The sequence below is a fragment of the Panthera uncia genome, chromosome A2 (assembly GCF_023721935.1).
Source record: "Panthera uncia isolate 11264 chromosome A2, Puncia_PCG_1.0, whole genome shotgun sequence".
NCBI lineage: Eukaryota > Metazoa > Chordata > Mammalia > Carnivora > Felidae > Panthera > Panthera uncia.
The window spans coordinates 4,235,170-4,254,292 of record NC_064816.1 but is presented as its reverse complement, the minus strand read 5'-3'; the positions used below and the strand labels follow the sequence as shown (position 1 = coordinate 4,254,292).

General features: G+C 58.7%; 1 protein-coding gene across 2 annotated transcripts in view; it reads left to right on the top strand.

Annotated features, from left to right (window-relative positions):
- The window catches only part of MLLT1 (MLLT1 super elongation complex subunit), a 68,170-nt gene that overhangs the window by 36,641 nt on the left and 12,406 nt on the right, over positions 1-19,123 (top strand). Inside the window, exons 4-6 of one of the 2 annotated variants that reach the window (XM_049639733.1) lie at positions 9,853-9,996; positions 13,315-13,440; positions 17,362-17,916. In XM_049639733.1, coding sequence (XP_049495690.1) covers positions 9,853-9,996; positions 13,315-13,440; positions 17,362-17,916 — 825 coding nt within the window. The remainder of the gene's footprint in view (positions 1-9,852; positions 9,997-13,314; positions 13,441-17,361; positions 17,917-19,123) is intronic. The other variant, XM_049639734.1, reaches the window with a different exon arrangement.

Genomic DNA, 19,123 nt, shown 5'->3' with positions numbered 1-19,123 from the left:
AACCCGGGTACAGTGGGGAGCCACTGGAGTGTGCCAGCCGGGAGTAGGAGGTGTCACTTGCTTATACAAAGGCCTCCCAGGCCTTTAGGGAGTGGGTGTGCCATCAGGGCCTCAGTGAAGCGTCAGTCCTTCCGATCCCTCTGGCCACGGCTCCAAAATCCCCAGCAAAGTGCCCGTCTCATGCCCGTTCCGGACTGTTTTGTGGCGGCACAGTCACATTACAAAGCAGATGTGGTCCAACCTTTCCCGGAAGTAATTCAGTGGCTGCCAAACAGGAAGTACTTGTCTTCGTCCCAGAGGCAGGCGTTGGGGGCAGAGGGCGGACACCTGCAGTGTCTACGTGGGAGGGAGGCTCCGGGGCTTGGTCGTGGGCATGATGAGCAGGTGCTGGGGTGGGACTTGGGGGGCTGCTGCCCCTCCCTGAGCACGTGGCCCTTGAGGACGTGGCCTGTGCCCTTCCCTCGTACCCCTTCCTCTCTGGGCTAGGGCCAGCTCTCGCGGGTTCCTTCAGCTGTGCCAGTTGGTGACCCTGCAGTGTGCCTGCTCATGTCCGAGGCAGATCGACCTTGGCGTGGAGTTGTTTTGGTTTGGTTCTGAGTCATCAGCTGAGGCCAGCATTAGCTGGACCCTAGCTGTTCTAGATTTAAGGCATCGTTTGATGTGCTTTCATTTTCCTTGGGAATTGTCTTAGAGCTGGTTTTTCCGTTTTCAAATTCAAGCTGGTTCCTATTGGCAAAACTGAGAGGAGAGAAGAGAATTCAGTTGTGAAATGGGAGCGAGTTTTCCTACGCCCAAAGCCACTGCTCTTTTCATTTCTCAAGCTCCACCCGCGTGGGGCCCGCCTGCGCCCTGTGGGTGTTTGTCAGGGAGGGAACACTGGCCCGGACGCATTTGGGTTTTGAACGTGCAGCTCCACCGTTTCGTGGTGAGATGTGCCGTCACTGTGATCACACTCTCTGGTCCGGGAGGAGGAAAAGAAACGTACTAGGTGTGTGTGCTGACTGGAGGAGAAAGCCCGATTTTCAGAAGTGGTCAAGCGCGAGCGAGTTCATTTTGGTTACTGGCTGCTACGGCTACACATCCTCCCTGCCCTCGTCTCCACCCCCACCCCCACAACAGGCTATTATTGGACAGTGAGTCCTGGCCTTCCCTGACCCTCCTGGGCTTTTTACTCAGATGCTAGTATCTGAGGTCACAGGAAGGGCATTTTGGTACATTTTATTAGGGAGTTTGTGTGGCTTTATTTGGAAGGGTTTGTTTTCTTTTAAAGTAAGTTAAAACAGTGCTTGCCAGCTTCCGTGTAAGCCCTCAGAGGCATCTTCCTGGACACATCCTGGCCGACTTCTGTTTTGGGGCGACAGCTCTGTAGGCACTATGGTAGGACTGGCGACGAGCTGGCGGGCAGTCCCAGGGCCAACGAGTCCTGTGCTCTCCCGCCCCTCCCCGTCTCTGGAGTGGAAAGGGCCCTGGCCTGCAAACGCCCTCTCGCGTAGGGCCAGGCTCGGCTTTGCCCACCTGCCCTGTTTCAGTTGAGACTTGGTGGGCGAAAGTGTGCCTTGAGTGATTGGGTGGGGAACCCACATGCTCCCCACCCGGCTTGCCCCTTCTAGAGTCGCCACCGTCTTGGCCCCTTGGCCACGCCTGGGTGGGCTTTCGGAGGCTCCCCAGGGCTCCCCAGAGCCCCCTGTGGAGCTGGCTGCTGGTGGCTCCTCTGCAGGGGGACAGTTGGTTGGTTGATGCAGCCGAGGGGGCTGACCCTCACTGGGGGATCGCTGAGGAGCCAGAACGGGAGGGACGTTGTGCCAGGAGACCTGGGGAAAGGTCAGGGGGCTGCTGAGTTGTGACAGGCCGCATGGATGCCAGCTGTGCGACTTGGGTTGTCGTTCCCTGCAGCATCCTTCTGTTCCTCCGTGTGGGACCCCAGAAACACCTGTATTTCCTAGAGGGCGGTGTCTGGAGAGGGGCAGAGAAGCACCTCAGAAGAGCGGATGTGCTTAAGAAAAGGCTCAGCCTTACCCTGGGTCACCAGGAGGGACAGTCGACCCTCCTACTTGGCTCTTCCACCAGTGCCTTCTCCTGGGCTCCTGGAGAAGGGAGTGGAAGAATCGGCCTGGGGTCAGCTTCCCCCAGAATCTCTCCTGACTGATTAATGTGTTTCCTGTGAAGATGGGAGTCACATAACTGAGTCACTTGTGCTGCCGCCCCCCCAAAGTGAGGGTGGGGCACAGATGAGTAGGGTGGGACAGGCCGTAATGTCAACATTAGCACAGTCCTGCGCTCGCTCAGGGCCAAGCTGTGGGCTCCCCCAGCCTCGGTTCTGACTGAGACAGGTTGTCCTGTGTTAGTCGTGGCTGAGCAGTTCGGGGGAGGGTGGGCGGGGTCCCGGACTGGCCGGAGCCACGGTCATTTCTCCCTCCTTTGTGCATCCAGAACCCTGTGGTGTTCTTTCCTCCTCTCATCGATGCTCAGAGAGGTGGGGTGGCTTGTCCAGGGTCACACAGGAAGTCAGAGCTGCTTTGGCATGCAGGAGGTCTTGGGCCTAGAAGTCCATGGTTTTCAGCCCTCATTGCACTGTTTTCCTTAAGCCTTTTAAAGTCATTTTTCTGCATCTTACTGCAGGGGGGATGTGTGTAGCGGGCTAGGAATTGGAGTCCTCTCTCCAGTCTGTTCCCTTGAAGTTACCAACGTAAGCAATTAGTGAAGTCCTTCCAAAAACAGTTTTTTTTCTATGGGGTGTGTGCGTGTGCATGTGTGTGTGTGCGTGAGTGTGTGTGTGTGTGTGTGAGAGAGAGAGAGAGAGAGAGAGAGAGAGAGGGAGGGAAGAAATCTCTGTGGACTTCCCACATCAGTACCCATAGCTTGACCTCGTTCTTTACGACAGCTGTGTGGCATTCCCCTTAGCTTAGACCGGCCATAATGTCCCTGACTTTTCCTGTTGAGGGACACCGGGCATCTCTAGGCCTCTCACTTCAGGAATGCCTCAGTGACCCTCCTTGAACATCTGGAATCTTGGAAGTGGACTTCTAGGTCTGGTGGTGTTTGCTTTCCAACATAGGTTCTCCACGGCGCCTCCCTGGCTGTCTTTACTGGACAGTGGGCAGTGTCTCCTGTCGCCCTGGCAGCAGTCCCTGTGGGCTCACCATGGGGAACCAAGGGCTGGGCGTGGCGGAGCTGCGTCCACAGGAAGATGCCAGAGGCTGTGATGCATGGACTCGAGCGCCTGACCTTTGCGGGTTCCGTGTGGCCTTGGCAAATGATTAAAGGCCACTGAAGCTCAGTTTCCTGTCCTGACGTATGGCGAGAGCAGTGGCTCACTCCCGGAGCATTTGTGAGGATGACAGAAGGTGCTGGGTAAAGCCTGTGGTGCTGCGCCTGGCCCCAGGGAGGACTCGCTGTGTCGTGCCGCTGGCCGCCTGAAGCAGAGAGCGGGGCATTCACCCGGTGGTCAAAGAGGACCCCAGGGGTGGAGGGGTTCGTTGGTCTTCTCTGTGCTCCACGAGGGGCCCTGTCTGTATGCTAAAGTCTTTTAATACCGGGGCGCCTGGCGGGGCTCAGTTGGCTAAACGTCCGACCTCGGCTCAGGTCATGTCTCGCCATTCGTGGTTCGAGCCCCGCGTCAGGCTCTGTGCTAACAGCCCGGAGCCTGCGTTGGATTCTGCGTCTCCCTCTCCCTCTGCCCCTCCCCCCACTCACGCTGTCTCTCTTTCTCAAAAATAAATAAACAGTAAAAAAAAGTCTCAGTACAGGAAACTTAAAATATATGCGGAAGTGGAGAGTAGCGAGCCGCCCCACACCAGCACTTACTTGAGTACAGTGCCCGTTTCGTCTTTGGCCGTGGGATTATTGTTTGAACAAAAATTTTTTTTAGCGTTTATTTATTTTTGAGACAGAGCATGAACGGGGGAGGGTCAGAGAGCGAGGGAGACACAGAATCGGAAGCAGGCTCCAGGCTCCGAGCCGTCAGCACAGAGCCCGACGCGGGGCTCGAACCCATGAACCGCAAGATCATGACCTGAGCCGAAGTCGGTCGCTCGACCGACTGAGCCCCCCAGGTGCCCCGGGATTATTTTGAAACAAGCCCACGACATCCTCTCTTTTAATTCGAAAGTATTTCAGTCTGTGTGTATGAAAGATAAGAGTCTTGTAAAAGTGACCTAACTGCGGTATCATCACGTTGGAAATTAATAAATTAATAATTCTCAATATCAAGTATCCGATGTCAGAGCTTTCGTGTGATCACACATACATATATTTTAATAATTTGTTCACGTCAGGATTCAGACAAGGTCGGTGCCTCGCAATTGGTTGCTGCATTTCTTAAGCTTCTTTAAGTCTTTTCTTTCTCTGCCTTGCCAAGCATTCTGCACAGCTGTATGGTTTGCCCCGTTGGGATGTTGCTGACAGCAGCCCTGTAAACTGGCAGTTAGATACAGGGCCACGATCAGATTCAGGTTTAACTGTGTTTGAATCCAGGGCCTTCTAACAGGGAGGTGGCAGGCAGGCCCCTAGAAGGAAGTGTCGGCAGGGCCAAGACGACAAGGACTTGCCCCGAGGTCGTCCTCGGCTAGTGAGTTCTGGAACCCCGGGGGAGTGAGGGCCAGCTCCTCTTCTGGTCGCACACAGGGTCCTCCAGGGCTAGCTCTGCCGGCTGCAGAAGAGGGCGGGGCCCTGGAGACACCTCTGGGGAGGGTCCCGGGTGCTGGAGAGGCAGCAGCAGAAGCCGCAGGCGTGGGCGGCTGGCCCCAGGGCTGTGGGCCCATGCCCCCAGGGCTCCTGTGACCTGGACTGCCCAAAAGCTGTGGACAGGTCCACGCGCCATCAGCTCTGGGCGCTGGCACCAGTTTGGCCAGTTCTTCTGGGTCTTAGTTTGCTGAGTCTGGAGAGAGACGCTGGCCTGCGGCCAGTATCCTGGGCGGTGGGTGGCCGCCCGTGGCCTGGGCCGAGACCATTTGGGGCCGGCTTCAGCTGCCTTTGCTGAGAGAGACCCTCCACACGTAGGCAGGGTCTGGCTGGAAGGACAGGGATGTTACTCCTGGGACTGTGGGCCCAGCACACCTTGAACTTGGCTACTCCTCACTGAACATGCTGCTGGCTCTTGGAGGCATTTCCTCGCTGCCTGTGCCTCCCGAGAAGCAGGCTGGTTTCCCGGGGAGGGGGCGTCACCCTTTTGGAAGTTCCTAAGCTGCAGCGGGCTGAGGTCTTACCAGAGGGAGCTCTGATCAGCCGTCGTCAGCGTGCTGTGACGTACACGTCAGCTGCCAGCCGCCGATCCCAGGTCAGTAGAGCAGGACACCCTCTGGGCACTCGGGGGAGGGCCCCTGCCCAGCCCAGATGCTGCGTGCCCAGCTCTGGGGAGTCGTAAGCGTCCCTCCCGCTTTCCTCCGAGGGCCACGGGTTCCAGAGAGTACCGCCCACCCTGAGTGAGTCCTGCCAGCCGCGTGGCACCAAGCAGGTTACCTGCGTTTCAGCTTCTTCATCTGTGAAATGGGGCCAGTGAGAGAACTTGTGCTTCGGGCTGGGACACAGTCGTACATGTCAAGTGCTTAGAAAAAGTGCCCGGCCGTGATAAATGTCGGGCACCCCCGCTCGGCACCAGGCCTTTGTCTTCTCTCCACGCCTTGAGTGCAGGATACGGGGCAGCCTTTCAGTGTGCCTGGGAGCTCCCATTTTCCTGCTGGGGAGTCCTGTGGCTTCAGTTACCGTCTGTCTGTGGGTGTCCCAGGTGACCTCTTGCAGCCTGGATCTCTTTCTGATAAAAGCAACAGCTTCCCTGATCACTGAGACAATCAGCTGCTGCTTTGTCTCATCAAATACTCCCCCTCGTAGTTGAACAAACCGAGGCTTAGGAGGACAGGCCTTGTGACCAAGGCCACGTGGCCAGTGAGAAGTGAGCCCCCGGCCCAGTCTGACCCTGTGCTCGCAGGCTCGTCCGAAGGTTGCTCACCTCCTGCTGGTGACCCGGAGGCCCCAAGCCACCCTCCCCTCCCTGACACGTCGTTCCCTTCGCCGAGTTCCTCCGCCAAGCGCGTGGCTTCGTGGCACTGTGTCCACTCACAGAAATTTCAGGAAACGACGAGACATCTATCGAGGTAGTCGGAGTGCTGTGGCAAGCCCCCCCGTGGCCATCCCCTGGTTCCAGCACTTACCGCCTCTGACCTGCCACTTTCCTGCCTGTGTCATTTTGGAGCACGCCCCACACATCGTCACTTCCCGCGTCACTGTTTCAGAACGTGTCTCTGAGAGATGGGGACTGCTTTTCAATAAAATATCAGTGTCAGAACCTGCATGTTGACCATCCCTTCACACCCGAGGGATTTTGTGAAAAGTTTGTTTCTCCGTTTGAATCGGGATGTAGACACGACCACCGTGTTGCGGCTCACGTGTTGGTAAGGGGCGGAGACGGGGAGTCTCCCTCGCCCGTTGCTCTTTTCTGCAGTTGACTTGTCGAGGAAACCAGGCCATTTGCCCTGTGGAGTTGGTATCGCCGGCATTTTGTGGCTTTCGGGCCGCGGCGTTCGTTATTGAGCAGCATCCTCCGCTGCGTCTATTCCCCGGGTTCACTCGAACCGGCATCTGGAGGTGAAGCCCTCCCCGGAAGGTGACGCATCGGTCTCATCTGTGGCCTGTGTGATGCTGGCCACAGTTGACGGGCGGCTCCCCAGTCACTGACCCGCTAGGAGGCACAGAGCAGTGGTGCCCACGTCAGCTGGAGTGACCCACGTGGTCTGCCTCTCGTAGCTTCTGTGTTGACCTAGTGGAACAGGACCGATGTCTGATACGGTTTTCTTGTTTTGTTTTGTTTTGTTTTGTTTTTTGGCTTCCTTTATCTGCCAGGTTCAAACCTCGCCCCCAGTGGTGGTGTCCTGCAGGCCAGAGGGTGTTGGCTTCCTGGGATGCAGATCTGGGCTCGCTCGTTCGTTCGTTCGTTCTTTCTTTCTTTCTTTCTTTCTTTCTCCCTCTTTCTTTTTTTCTCTTCCTTCCTTCCTTCCTCTTCCTTCCTTCCCTCCTTTCTCTTTTAAGTTTATTTATTTTGAGAGAGACAGCATGAGTGGGAGAGGGGCAGAGAGAGGGAGAGAGAGAATCCCCAGCAGGCTCCATGCTGCCAGTGCAGAGCCTGATGTGGGGCTCAGACCCACAAAGCCGTGAGAGCGTGACCTGAGCTGAAACCAAGAGCCAGACACTTAACCAATTGAGCCACCCAGGTGCCCGTGGGCTTGCTCTTGCTGAGCCCAGAACCCCCTGGAGACACCTCTGCCCCCAGGATGTGGCCAAGGTCCATCTTTCCGGTCACCTACTGCCACCACGGTCCCCTCTCCCCTCCCGGCTGTGGCCGTGTGGACTCGCAGGGCCCCGGAAGGACACTGTGGCCTGCGGGGCTTCTCCTCACCCCCTTCCTTCGCTGATCAACTCATAGCCACTCTCCACATCTGGCACAGCCTCCCCGGGGCCTTCCCGACCCCTCCCCACCCACACTGCTGGGTCACACCCCACTCTTGTCCATCTTAGTGTTTCAGTCTTTTGACAGAAATGGAGGCTCTTCCCTAGGCCAGCACCTGAGTGCGGGACCAGGGTCCCCACAGCCCCTGCCTCCAGTGGGTTCCCAGTTTGGCGGGGAGACATACCCACTGTGACAAGTGCCTCCGTTAGGTTGGGCACAAAACAGTGCAGGCACAGAGGAGGGGGTCAGCTGCATTTGGGGGCTTCATGGGGGCCCTTTCTCTTCTTCAACAAGACGTCGGAAAGCAGCCGGCCGGTGTTCGTGGCCCAGAGATCCTCGCGGCTTCCCTGCATGCTCTTCCGGGATTGCTGAGCTCCCGACTAGGTAGGGAGAAGAGATGCTGGGCCTTTTCTCTTGTGCTTCGTGTGTGACTTGGGAAGGAAAGCTGTCCCTAGGCTGCCCTCCACTCCACCTCATCACTCAGAGCAGGTCACGTGTCTGCCTCGGGCCAGGAGAAGGCTTGCCAGGTGTGGTTTAGGTGGGACCAGCCGGGGTAGAAACCACTCTCGCTGACCCCAAGGGCTGCTGGGGAGGAGGGGCGAGGCCAGTGTCCCCTCCCTGGTTGGCACTGGCTTGGGAAGGCCTGTTTGCTTGTCTTCCCTGCACCAGGCTCAAGGCTCCCAAAAGGCAGCGTCTGCAACTCTTTTACTTGACAGGTGTGCCTTCTACCTTTGTGGCCTGAACGCAGGGCACGGCGGGGCCCCACTGGTGTCCCCTCTGTCCAGAAGCAGGCTCGGGGCCAGTCAGGTCCCCACTCCCACGCGCTGCCCGTTCATCAGAGCTCAGAAAGGCCCACAGGGCTCACATGGCTCCTATAAACCATGGCGCTGGCTGTGGAGACTGAGGGGGAAGGTGGGGTGGCCCGGGGCCCTGGCTGCAGTTGGAGTGGGGGGAATGTAGGCTCAGCCCCCGTCTCTGCCCCCTTCTCTCCCGGGGCTGTGGCCCGGCCGGTCTGGGTGGAAGGAAGAGGGCATGTGCACGGAGCCCCCCTTCTTCACACCCCTGACTGCCGTGTCCTGGGTCTCCTCCCAGCTGCCGAGAGCTCCTCACCGGCAACCTGCACCCCTGGGCTTCTCTCCTGCTGGAGGGCTTGTAAAGCAATTGCGTATAATTCACATACCAGGAAATTCCCTTTGAAAGCATACAAATTCAGTGGTTTTAGGATATTCACAGTGTTGTGCAGCCATCACAGTTTTCTAATTCTAGAACATTCCCTGTTCCCAGGAAGCAACTGTGTCCCCATCAGTAGTCTTCCCCCAGGCCTCAGCACCCACGAACCCCCTTCCTGTCCGTGGATGAGCCTGTTCTGGACGTTTCACACACGCGGACTCACACCCTGCGTGGCCTCTCGTGTCTGGTTCCCTCCCTGAGCGTCGCGTGTTCGGGGTCCGTCCGCGGGGCGGCGGGTGTGGGTGCCGGGGTCCTGCCCGTGGCTGTGATACTGCATTGTGTGGAGGGACCTCACTGTGTGTGTCCCTTCATCTGTTGGACACTTGGATCGCTTCCAGTTTTGAGTCTAGAGTAATGCTGTTCTGTGGACATAGACGTACAAGTGTTTGCGTGAATGTATGTTTTCACTTCTCGGCCGTATGTGAGGAGGGATACATGGGTCGCATAGTTACTCAGTGTTGGATGTCTTGAGGAACCCCTGGACAGCTTTCCAGAGTGACCGCATTGGCAGTTGTGCGTTCCAGCCGCCGTGCCCAAGGGCACCATTTTCTCCTCACTACCACTTGCCGTTTTCCATTTTTAAAGTAATTGCTGGCCTCGTAGGTGTGAGGGGCTATGTTGTGGTTTTGATTTGCGGCTCCCTAGTCATTAGTGATGTTGAACATCTCTTCGTGTGCTTGCTGGCCATGTGGATGTCTCTGGAGACATTTCCCTTCCAGGAAGGGAGCAGGGGCTGGAGGCCCTAGAATCAGGGGCCTCAGAGTCAGATGAGATCTTAGCACTGCCACCCGGCAGTGTCTTCAGGCCTCAGTCTCTCCGTTTGTTGACGGGGGCCACGAGGGTTGCAGGGGAAGGTGTGCGCCAGGCTGCACGTGCCATCAGCAGGAATGTTTCCATTGACCGTCTGAGAACATCATTCTCGATCTGTGCTTCTGTTGTGGAGGCTGCTTTGCTGGGTCCAGTGCAAATAGGAAGTTGACTTCTTTCGGATAACGGAATGGATGAGAAGGAGGCACACGAGAGGGAAGCAGATGAGGGACCGGGAGAGAGAAACGGAGGCCTCGCGGAGGGCAAAGAAGGGCAGGGGCCGGTGGCGGGGAGCGTGCCTCGTGGCTGTCCCTGCAGCCTCCTGCCCGCCCTTCTGCGTGGCTGTGAGATGAACTTCCTTGTTTTCTTTGTTTAAGGAGGAGCCCAGGAAGGTTTGCTTCACCTATGACCTGTTCCTGAACCTGGAGGGCAACCCGCCCGTGAACCACCTGCGCTGTGAGAAGCTCACCTTCAACAATCCCACCATCGAGTTCCGGTACAAGCTCCTGATGGCTGGCGGGGTGAGTGTGCCCCCGCGCAGATGGATGCTGGGGACGCGCTGGCTGCTCGGTCGTGGCTCCCACGTGGCTCCTGACATTGAGCAGCTTGGTGCCGGGGGTACCTCGGGGTCTTCCGGGCGCGTGTCTCCGGCCTTGGCCGGGTGCCCGAGACTCAGAGGTGCAGTTTGTGTCGGTGGCACCCGGCAGCACCGTGGGACCCGGGTGCCCCGAGCCTGTGCTGGGGCGTTGTCGCTGTGAGTGACCGGTCGCTAGTTATCCCCATAGTTTCCTGGTTGACTGTGGTTAATTAGCATCTTCCTTCATGGGAAGGAGGGGTGGGAGGAGTGGGCGTGAGGCCAGTCTGTCAGCGTGGCGAGGCGTGGGAGCCAGCTGTTAACCGGATTGGCAAGGCTGTGCCGGGGCTGCGTCATCGGGGGGGAACAGCAGTGGCTCTCCGTGGGGTTCCCTGATGATGCGCGTGGCCTGGCAGTTTTGTCCTAGTGAAGCCAGACAAGTGGCAGCTCTCCAAGCCTGGGCCTCTTAGTGAGTGCGCGTGTGGCGGCCGAGCGCCGGGAGCACAGTGCAGAGCCGGAGGAGGGGTGCCTGAGGTGGAGGAGGAGGGGTGCTCGGCTGTAGGCTGGACTGTGTGTGCCGTGTGGCCGAAGGAGGGCCAGGCCAAGGACACGGGACATCCCAGAGCCACGTTTTAGTGACCCAGAATCACTGAGCATTTGCCTGGCTGCCGGCAGGGAGGATTCGGGTCAGGAGGCCCACCTGCCCAGTGCACACAGGGAGTTTGGGCTGAGCTGCTGCTTTCGGCCTCTGAAGCAGTCCTTCGTCATTTATTCAGTTGGGTCTTCTGTAAGCTTTATTTAAAAAAAAAAAAGAAGGGAATCAGTTATTCATTGCAGAAAATTTGACTAAGTTCTATCGTGTTCCTACTAACAGATGAGCCTATGATTATAGTCTAGCATGTGCTGGCTGATGGGAACAAACAGGCAGGCCTTGGAAGCAGTCTGCAGAGACATTTGTCCTGAACTTCGCCTGGGAGTTCTGGAAGGGGGAGGGGGTGCCTGGGTCGACAGTCTCCCCCAGCCCTGCTCGTCCACCTTCTTTCTGCTGCCAAACGTTTCCCCAAGCCCTTGCCACCCAGGGGTCCCACAGACAGCATTTCTGTGGGAGACAGACACGCAGGTCACATCCCACGGGCCTCCCAGAGCTCCAGGACCAAGGGGCCGTCCCCCTCCGTCCCCTGCGTAAGGAGCTTTTCTTTGCTAAGAAGAGATGAAGGTTCAGTGTGCATCACCAAAACATATAAAACTGGAGGGCGGAGGCGGCGGCAGGGGGAGAGGTTGGGAGCGCAGGTCTGGCTGGCCGTTTGGGAAGAAGGGCCGGTCCTGGAGGGAGGAGGGAGAGCGAGGCCCGTGTGCCACAGCACGGTGGTTTCTGCCAGGGGCTCTTCCCCCTTGTGGGGGCTGCCCAGAGAGCCGGTGGGCTGGTCAGGAACCTTCTCACCCTTGGGAGGCTGTGGGCTTCTGGGGCTTGCCCTGGGCTGACGGCAAAGCAGTGATCTCTGGTCTTAGGAGCAGCCTGGGACTCTTGGGGTCCTCGTGTGCTCTCCTGGAGTTGAGCGTCCCCAGTGGGGCCGGCATCTGCCGTCTTGCGGCAGATGACCGCAGACCCGCCCAGTCGTGGGCCGATGAGACCGGCCTTCCGTGCTGCCCCTCCACCGCGGTCACCGGAACTGATTACCCGCCTGAGCGCCAGGCCCCTCCTCGGCGGGGACCCGACGGCCAGAGGCCAGCCTTGAGGAGGCGGCCGCCCGTCCCCTCGGCACTGGGTCTCATCCGGTGCCCCGTCGGCAGTTGAGCTGCGCAGAAAGGAGCTCCTTCTGCGGCCGAGGGTCTGTATTTCCACCGGGTGTGCTGGGTCCTCGTGAAGCGCCGCGGCAGAGGAGGAGGCAGATCCGCCAGTTCGCTTCGCCTGTTTTCAAAGTGCTGTTACAGAGCAGAGGGACAGGAGCCGCGTCAGGCCAGGAGGTGAACCTGAAGGGAGAGAAGGGACCTGAACACGAGGGAGAGGGAGGAAACGAGAGTGAAGGAGCCCAGACCCGCGTGTGCTCCTGGCTCAGGGCGTCAGTCGCCTTTCTCTCTCACACGCGTCCTCGCGAGCCCGAGACCCGGGCTACTCAGCTGGGCTCTGGGCACCGTGGGTCATAGTGTTGCGGTCGGACAGGCTCTGAGGAGGAGCTCAGGCCTCGGGCTGGGCTGCCTCGGGGTCGGGGGGCTGTGGGAGGGGATCACCCCGTGTTCTCTGACACCAGCCTCCTCAGAGGAGAGGTTTGGCTCATCAGGGAATCAGTCCCAGGCGTTCAAGGCTATTAATGGTGCTCGTGATACTGAGCTGAATGCTTTTTCCCCCCTTGCTTCATGATTATTTTTTTTAACGTGTGCTGCGTTCTTCTGTTCTGTCTCGTCGCTCTCTGGGAGGCTGCCTCTGAGTGTCTGGCTGCTAGCAGTGTTAAGTTGCAGTGTGTCAGTATTTGGACAACTTGCCCCCAAGCCTTCTCTCCTTCAGCAGGTGCGGCAGGAGCCCGGGATCCCGGGAGCACCTTCTGGCAGGACTCCAGGCCCTTCCTCCTCGCAGTTGGCTAACAGAGTGGGGCACTCGCTGCCCTCCCCCGCAGGCTCGTGCTGCGCCCACCCCCGTGCGGTTCTCTCCTGCCTCTGCCTCCCATGCTGCCAGTTCAGTCACCTTCTACCTGCTTGACCGTGGAGGAGGGCTCGTCTCCCCCCCCCCACCCCCACCCCCCACCCCCCCCCCCCCACCCCGGAAACGCGGGACCCTCTGAAGTCCCCCGTACGCACGCCCATCAGAAGTTGCTCTCTCTGCCGCGCGGCTGCCCAGTGTGCGTATCTGGCTGGCCTCTCGCCTTTCCAAACCATGCTTCTGGTCCTTCTAAACCGCAGCGTGCCGGTCAGCTTGGGCCACGGTTGCCTTCTCGTGCTTCTCGGCACACTCCGCCGGTCTTCTGGCCTCGCCCTCTGTCCACCGCGCTCGGGGCTCTCCTCCCAGAGGCCACGCGGCCACACCTGGGCCCAGCCATCCTGGGACCCCAGCTTCTCTTCACTCGCCACCTTGAGCCCGCTTTGCTCCGACCACTCAGCACCCAGCCTCTCGCGGAGGAAACGCCTTTGATTCTTTTGGACAAGTGACGCTCAGTTCCCCCTTGCCCTTGTCCCAGAAGGCAGCTCCCCCAGCCTCTGGCCGGACTCCTGCAGGCACACTTCCTCTTGCCTCCTTGCTCACTGATAACATCTGTCTCTTCTTTATCACTAGGTGATGGTAATGCCCGAAGGAGCAGAAACGGTGTCCAGGCCCAGCCCCGACTACCCCATGTTACCCACAATTCCACTCTCTGCCTTCTCTGACCCCAAGAAGACCAAACCGTCCCACGGCTCCAAGGTTAGTGAGGCAGAAGGCCCAGTCACATGGGAGCACTGGGCCCAGTGGTGGGTCCTGGGCTCAGGGCGCCCCCTCTGCAGAGCTGGGCCTTCTGTTCCCAGACTTGCTCCCTTGGCATCTTCCTCTTAGAGCTCTTCGCTCCGCCTGGCGGCTCCCTGCCACTCAGGAGGGTCGGTCCCTGCTGGATTGCACGAGCAGCCAAGAAATTGTAGGCTCTTCACCCTCTTCCTTTCAAGGCCAGAGAGCCTCTGCCCCGTCCTCACTGCTGCCACTGCGTCAGTGGGCCTTAGGGCTCCCTCCTAAGACAGGACCCTGAGAGTCTTGCACGGCTGGGGCCCATGGACGCAGTATTTCTGCCACAGCCTTGACTGCCCAACTCCCAGGCCTCCTGAGCGTGGCCGGGACACCCCATCCGCCAGGGCTGGGTGCCCCCCCGACCCCCGGCCTGGGCTGTTCCAGGCTTGGCTTCTTTCTTTGGGAACAGCTCTCAGCACAGAAGGCTTATTTGGGGGAAGCGCCCAGTGGGACGATGTGGTGAGAAGGCTCATTTTTCCCCGAGAAGGAATGTTTTTGTCCTCTTGTCTCAGTCCTGTTGGGCGGGTGGCACTCTGCCTTCCTGTGATTTCTCTCTGAACTGTTCAGGACTGGTCACCGGAGCTCTTCAGATGGTGTCCTGATGTCCATATAAACTCATGAGCGTGCGTCCTGTTCCCTTGCAGCCGCCCACACAGTCCCGTGTCCCGGAGGCCAAGCTCATCTGGCTCTCAGGGTGGCTGCTTATCCTCCCGTCTCCGACCCCACAAGCTTATCTATTTCTCATCTTTGCGTGTTTCTTGCTTCATTCACCTGTTGGGTGTTGTGGACCTGGGGCACCCCAGGCGGGACAGGTTGAACTCTCAGGCCGTCTTCCAGCTTTACTCTTCAGCAACACTGGAGGAGAGCCACATCGCCCAGGCAGGGTCTTTCTGGCACTTTCCACAAGGTCAGTGGGTGTCTGATATCCCCGGATTTGTCTGACTTAAGTTCTCCAGATGTGTGTGGTCAGAGTCCAGGTATGGAGTGTGGCTCTTGGGATCTTCCCCATGCTGGCCTCCTGGGCCTGTCCTTCCCTGAACCACATGGAGGTTAAATGGAAGGAAGATGCTTGCTAGAGATCTTGGTGGTTTCTATCTCCGCCATCTACGGTTTTTCGGGACTTTCTGCAGAACAGAAAGAGTAGGAGTTGCTATCTCTTCTGTACGTGTCATCTGCGAGCCACCCAAAACGTCTCAAAGAAATGCCCCCCCCCCCCCCCCCCGGTGGTAAGGACACCCTGGTGGCCGGCAAGACTGCATCTGTGGCTGCTCGCAGCATCTGTTCCCAGCGTCTTTGAGATTCCTGGGAGCAAGCCCCCGAGCCAGAAGAGTGTATCTGCCAGGTCCGGGAGGCTGGGGCAGGCAGGATTCCGTCCCCCTCCCTGCCCCAGGGTCTCTCTCCGGCCCCCCAGGCAGCGTGACTTAGGAGGCGCCTGCACGGGTTTCTCAGGCAGCGAACGGCAGGTTCTTCTCTGCTGACGGTCCTCAAAGAAACCCTTCCGCTTCTGAGCCGTCAGTCCCTCTCGGCTCTCCTTGGATGGCACCGCCTGTGCGCCAGCCGCTTCCTCCAGCTGAGCACCTTCCTTTGGGCACCCAGATTGGTTCTCTGGCAGCCTGGAGCCAGAAGGTCTGATTGGCCAGGCCACCTGCACCAGGCAGAGGGGCCAGGAGGGAAGGGCTATGTCCTTGCAGGGCCTTGACCATGGGAGCCCCGGGCCTGGGGGCCGGTGGCGAGTCTGGCTGCCACAGCCCTCGGTAGATCAGTCCCTGATGGTTCTGTCCCAGAGGGTGCAGTGGTGGTCGGGAACTGGAGGCTCCCACCCCGGTAATGGTTGGCCCCGTTGGCCCCTCTTCCTGAACTGTACTCTCGTAGCTCCAGGGGCACCCTGCTTCTCTGTCTGATGTCAGCCACTTGGCTTGGTTGACTTTTCTCTAAAACTTGGTTCTTAGGCACTTTTGGGTCATTAACGCTTTGAGAATACGACTGGGAGGAGTCCTTATCCCTGGGAATATCTACCTTATGCTTACATCAGCGTGTGATTTCAGAGGGCTCGCGGTCTGGGAGCCCCGGGCAGACCCTGGTGAGGAGCTGCAGCTCCGAAGGCCGTTGCTGCTTGTGCAGGCCCTGGGCAGCCGTGGAGGCTCGCTTGGCCCTAGGACTCGGCGGGTAGGGGGCATGGTAGGAACTGCATTGGAGGCATTGGCCAGCGTGCCTCTTGGTGCTTGGACCCATTCCTGCGACCTAAGTGGGCACACGGACGCTGCGAGAAGAGGCCGGAATTACACGTGGAATTTGCTTCTGGCCTCCTTCCTCAGGAGACCAGCTTGCTGGGGAGTGGAGCCCCATTCTGCAAGCCAGTCCCCAGGGGGGCTGCCCCCTTAGACCGTGTGCTGGGGACTCGTGGCGTGAACATCCCTTCCCCTGGCCCCAGTGATAAAGAGCTGGGGCCAGGGCACCCAGCGATGTTTCTCCAGGGAGGCGGCGGTGAGCCTCGGCCATGTGGGGCTGTCCCCGAACCCTTGGCACTGACATGGGGTATGGATTTGCAAGAAGACGGCGACCGGAGTGGATCAGAGGTGTTCAGGGCTGCACTGTCTGTCCCTGGGTCCCTTTGCCAGGAAAGCTCCATGGTGGGCTGTGAGGGCAGCAGGGGCCTTGCTGCTGGGCCTTTTCTTGCTTTGCCTACCCTCCTCGACATGCTCCAGTCTGTCCTCTCGGCACTTGGGGTGAGCTGCCTCAGAGGAGCCCCTACCTTCGTGGTGCGGGTCACCCTCCGGTCTGGCTCTCTTGGCTTCCTGGTGAGCTTTGTCTCGAGAGCCTCTGGGCCCGGCTGTGTACCTGGCCTGCCGAGTGGGACCAGAGCCCTTGGCAGCCAAGCACGGCAGGCACCTGTCCGGTTTACCTGGATATACGGGGTGACGACGGGGTGTCGATAGAAAGGAGGTCCAAATGAGGCGTCAGATGGGGCTCCCACCTGCAGGGTGTGCCAGCCGCATAGGGGTGGGCGGCAGTGGCTGCAGCCCCCCTCGGTTGAGTGCTTGCTGCCTGCCAGGCCCTGAACCACTACCCAGTGAGGTAGGTGGTCCTGCCCTTGTTTGGAGATAGCACAGGCACGCAGGGGCCTTCCCAGCAGCCTGGGCGCAGGGCCCCTCTCTGCCTCTGTCTCCACCAGGAGCTCCGTGACCTGCCTGGCCAGCACTAGCTTCTGGGCTCCACCCTCAACCCTCCGAATTCCCAAGGTGGAGACCCAAGAATCGTGTGTGTTTTAGAAATGCTGCCCAGGCGGCTTTGATCGCGAGAGGGCGAGGGGTCTAAGGAGCTGTTTCTGCACAGCACCTGGGAGCCCAGCAGGTGCTCAGTAAATGCTGGCTGTGGGGACCAAAGAAGAGCTGTGCTGGGCGTGCACTGGGACCAGGTGGGGGGGGGGGGCCCGCCTGCGGTTGCCCCTCAGCTCCCCCACCCCCCTGCGCCGCATGCAGCCTCTGCTCCCCCGGGCCAGCGGGAAGCAGCGAGTTTGGAGCGGGAGTGGGTACGTGTGGCCTGCCTGTCTCGTGTCTGACTCACCGTGTGCTCTTCTTGAATCCCTCAGGGAATATGTCAGTTCAATTCAGAGGGGCATCTTAGCCTGCAGTCGCCCGGGACCTGCTGACACTTCCCAGTAGTTTAAAGGGACAGCTCCATTTAAAACTCTCACCTGCTGCCTTACTTTTTCGCTTTATGGAAGATTTTCTCTAGCTGAGTCTGAATCAGGTGGATTATACTTTGTAGGGGTCGGGGGAGGCGGAGCAGGGCGACCCCGAGATGCCACTTGACCGTGTCTCTCCCCCTCCTGCCCCGGCATTTCAGGACGCCAGCAGGGACAGCAGCAAGGCCTGCAAGACCCATAAGACGGCCAAGGAGCACCGGGAGCGGCCACGGAAGGACTCCGAGGGCAAGGCCCCCTCCAAGGAGCCGGAGCGCGAGCAGGCCAGGAGCACCAAGGACGCCACACGGAAGCCAGGCGAAGGCCGGCCGCCCAAGGAAGAGAAGGCCCCGCCGGCCAAGGCCGCTTTCAAGGAACCCAAGATGGCCCTGAAGGAGACCAAACTGGAGAGCATGTCCCCCAAGGGCGGGCCCCCGCCCCCACCCCCGCCCAAGTCTTCCAGCAAGCGGCCGGCTGCCGCCGACTCACCCAAGCCCAGCGCCAAAAAGCAGAAGAAGAGTAGCTCCAAGGGGTCCAGGAGCGCCCCCAGCACCTCGCCCCGCACCTCGTCTTCCTCCTTCCCGGACAAAAAGCCGGCCAAGGACAAGGGCAGCGGCAAAGGGGAGAAAGTCAAGGCCGAGAGCGAGCCCAGGGAGATCAAAAAACCCCCGGAGGTGGAGGAGTCCAACTCGGAGGATGAGGCGTCCTTCAAGACGGAGGTGAGGCGGCCCTTCCCCCACCGGCCCCCTTGCCTTGCCCTTTCTCTGCTGGCTCTGAGCCGTTCGGGGCCTTGTTGGCCCAAAGGTTAGACGAGGAGGCTGGCGTCTGGGGTCCCCCATTTGCTCTCTGTAGCTTCGGGCAAACCTGCACACCTTGCTAAGCCTCAGTTTCTCCTTCTGTTGGGAAACTCTGGACACAGGGCTTAGGGGAAGACGGTTCTGGTCGAGCATGATAGTTTTGTCCTCGAGTTCACGGCTGTCTTCCTTGGGCAGCCCCCTGCACGGGCCAGGGTCCCGGAGGCCGATCGCGTGTCACCGTTGCCCCTTTCCTGGCCGCTGCTGGGTCAGTGCCATCGGGGACTCCCTCCCGGTGCCAGTGGGGCGTCCCTGAGCGTCTTCGTCCCGCTCTTTGGCCATCGAGCCTCGGTGGGTTCCGAGGCCTCCCCATACGTCCCACCACCCCCTCCTGTGCACACAGTTTGGATGTTTTCTAAGCACTGGCTGGAGCCCCTCTCTGGGAGCTAGGTCCTGGCACCGTGGGAGGCTCGGGACTCCTGCCACGTCAGCGTTTCTAGGCGGTTCTTAAGGTCACCATCAGAGATGGCTTGAGCCACAAAGCAGCCAGTAGGCAGACTGTTGCCTGAGAGCCAGACCTCACCGGGGTCTCGGGTGGCAGCCCCATCTCCGAGTGCTGTTTGGCTCAAGGGGTCAGAGAACAGGTGCTTGGATGGATGGCAGGGGTGGGGGGGCTGAGTATCACCAGCTCCAGCCCACAGTGCCCTTTTGTGTTTCTTTTTTTTTTTTCTTTCCTTTTCTTTTTTTTTTTCTTTTCTCTTTCTTTCTTTCTTTCTTTCTTTCTTTCTTTCTTTCTCTTTCTTCCTTCCTTCCTTCCTTCCTTCCTTTTTCTTTCTCTTTTTTTTTCTTTGTTTCTTTCTTTGTTTCTTTGTTTCTTTTTCTTTCTTCCTTCCTTCCTTCCTTTCTTTCTCTTTTTCTTTGTTTCTTTGTTTCTTTCTTTCTTTCCTTTTTTTCTTTTCTTTCTTTCTTTCTTTCTTTTTCTTTCTTTCTTTCTTTTTCTTTCTTCCTTCCTTCCTTTCTCTTTCTCTCTCTTTTTCTTTCTTTCTTTCTTTCTTTCTTTCTCTCTTTCTTTCTTTCTTTCTCTCTTTCTTTTCTTTCTTTCTTTCTTTCTTTCTTTCTTTCTTTCTTTCTA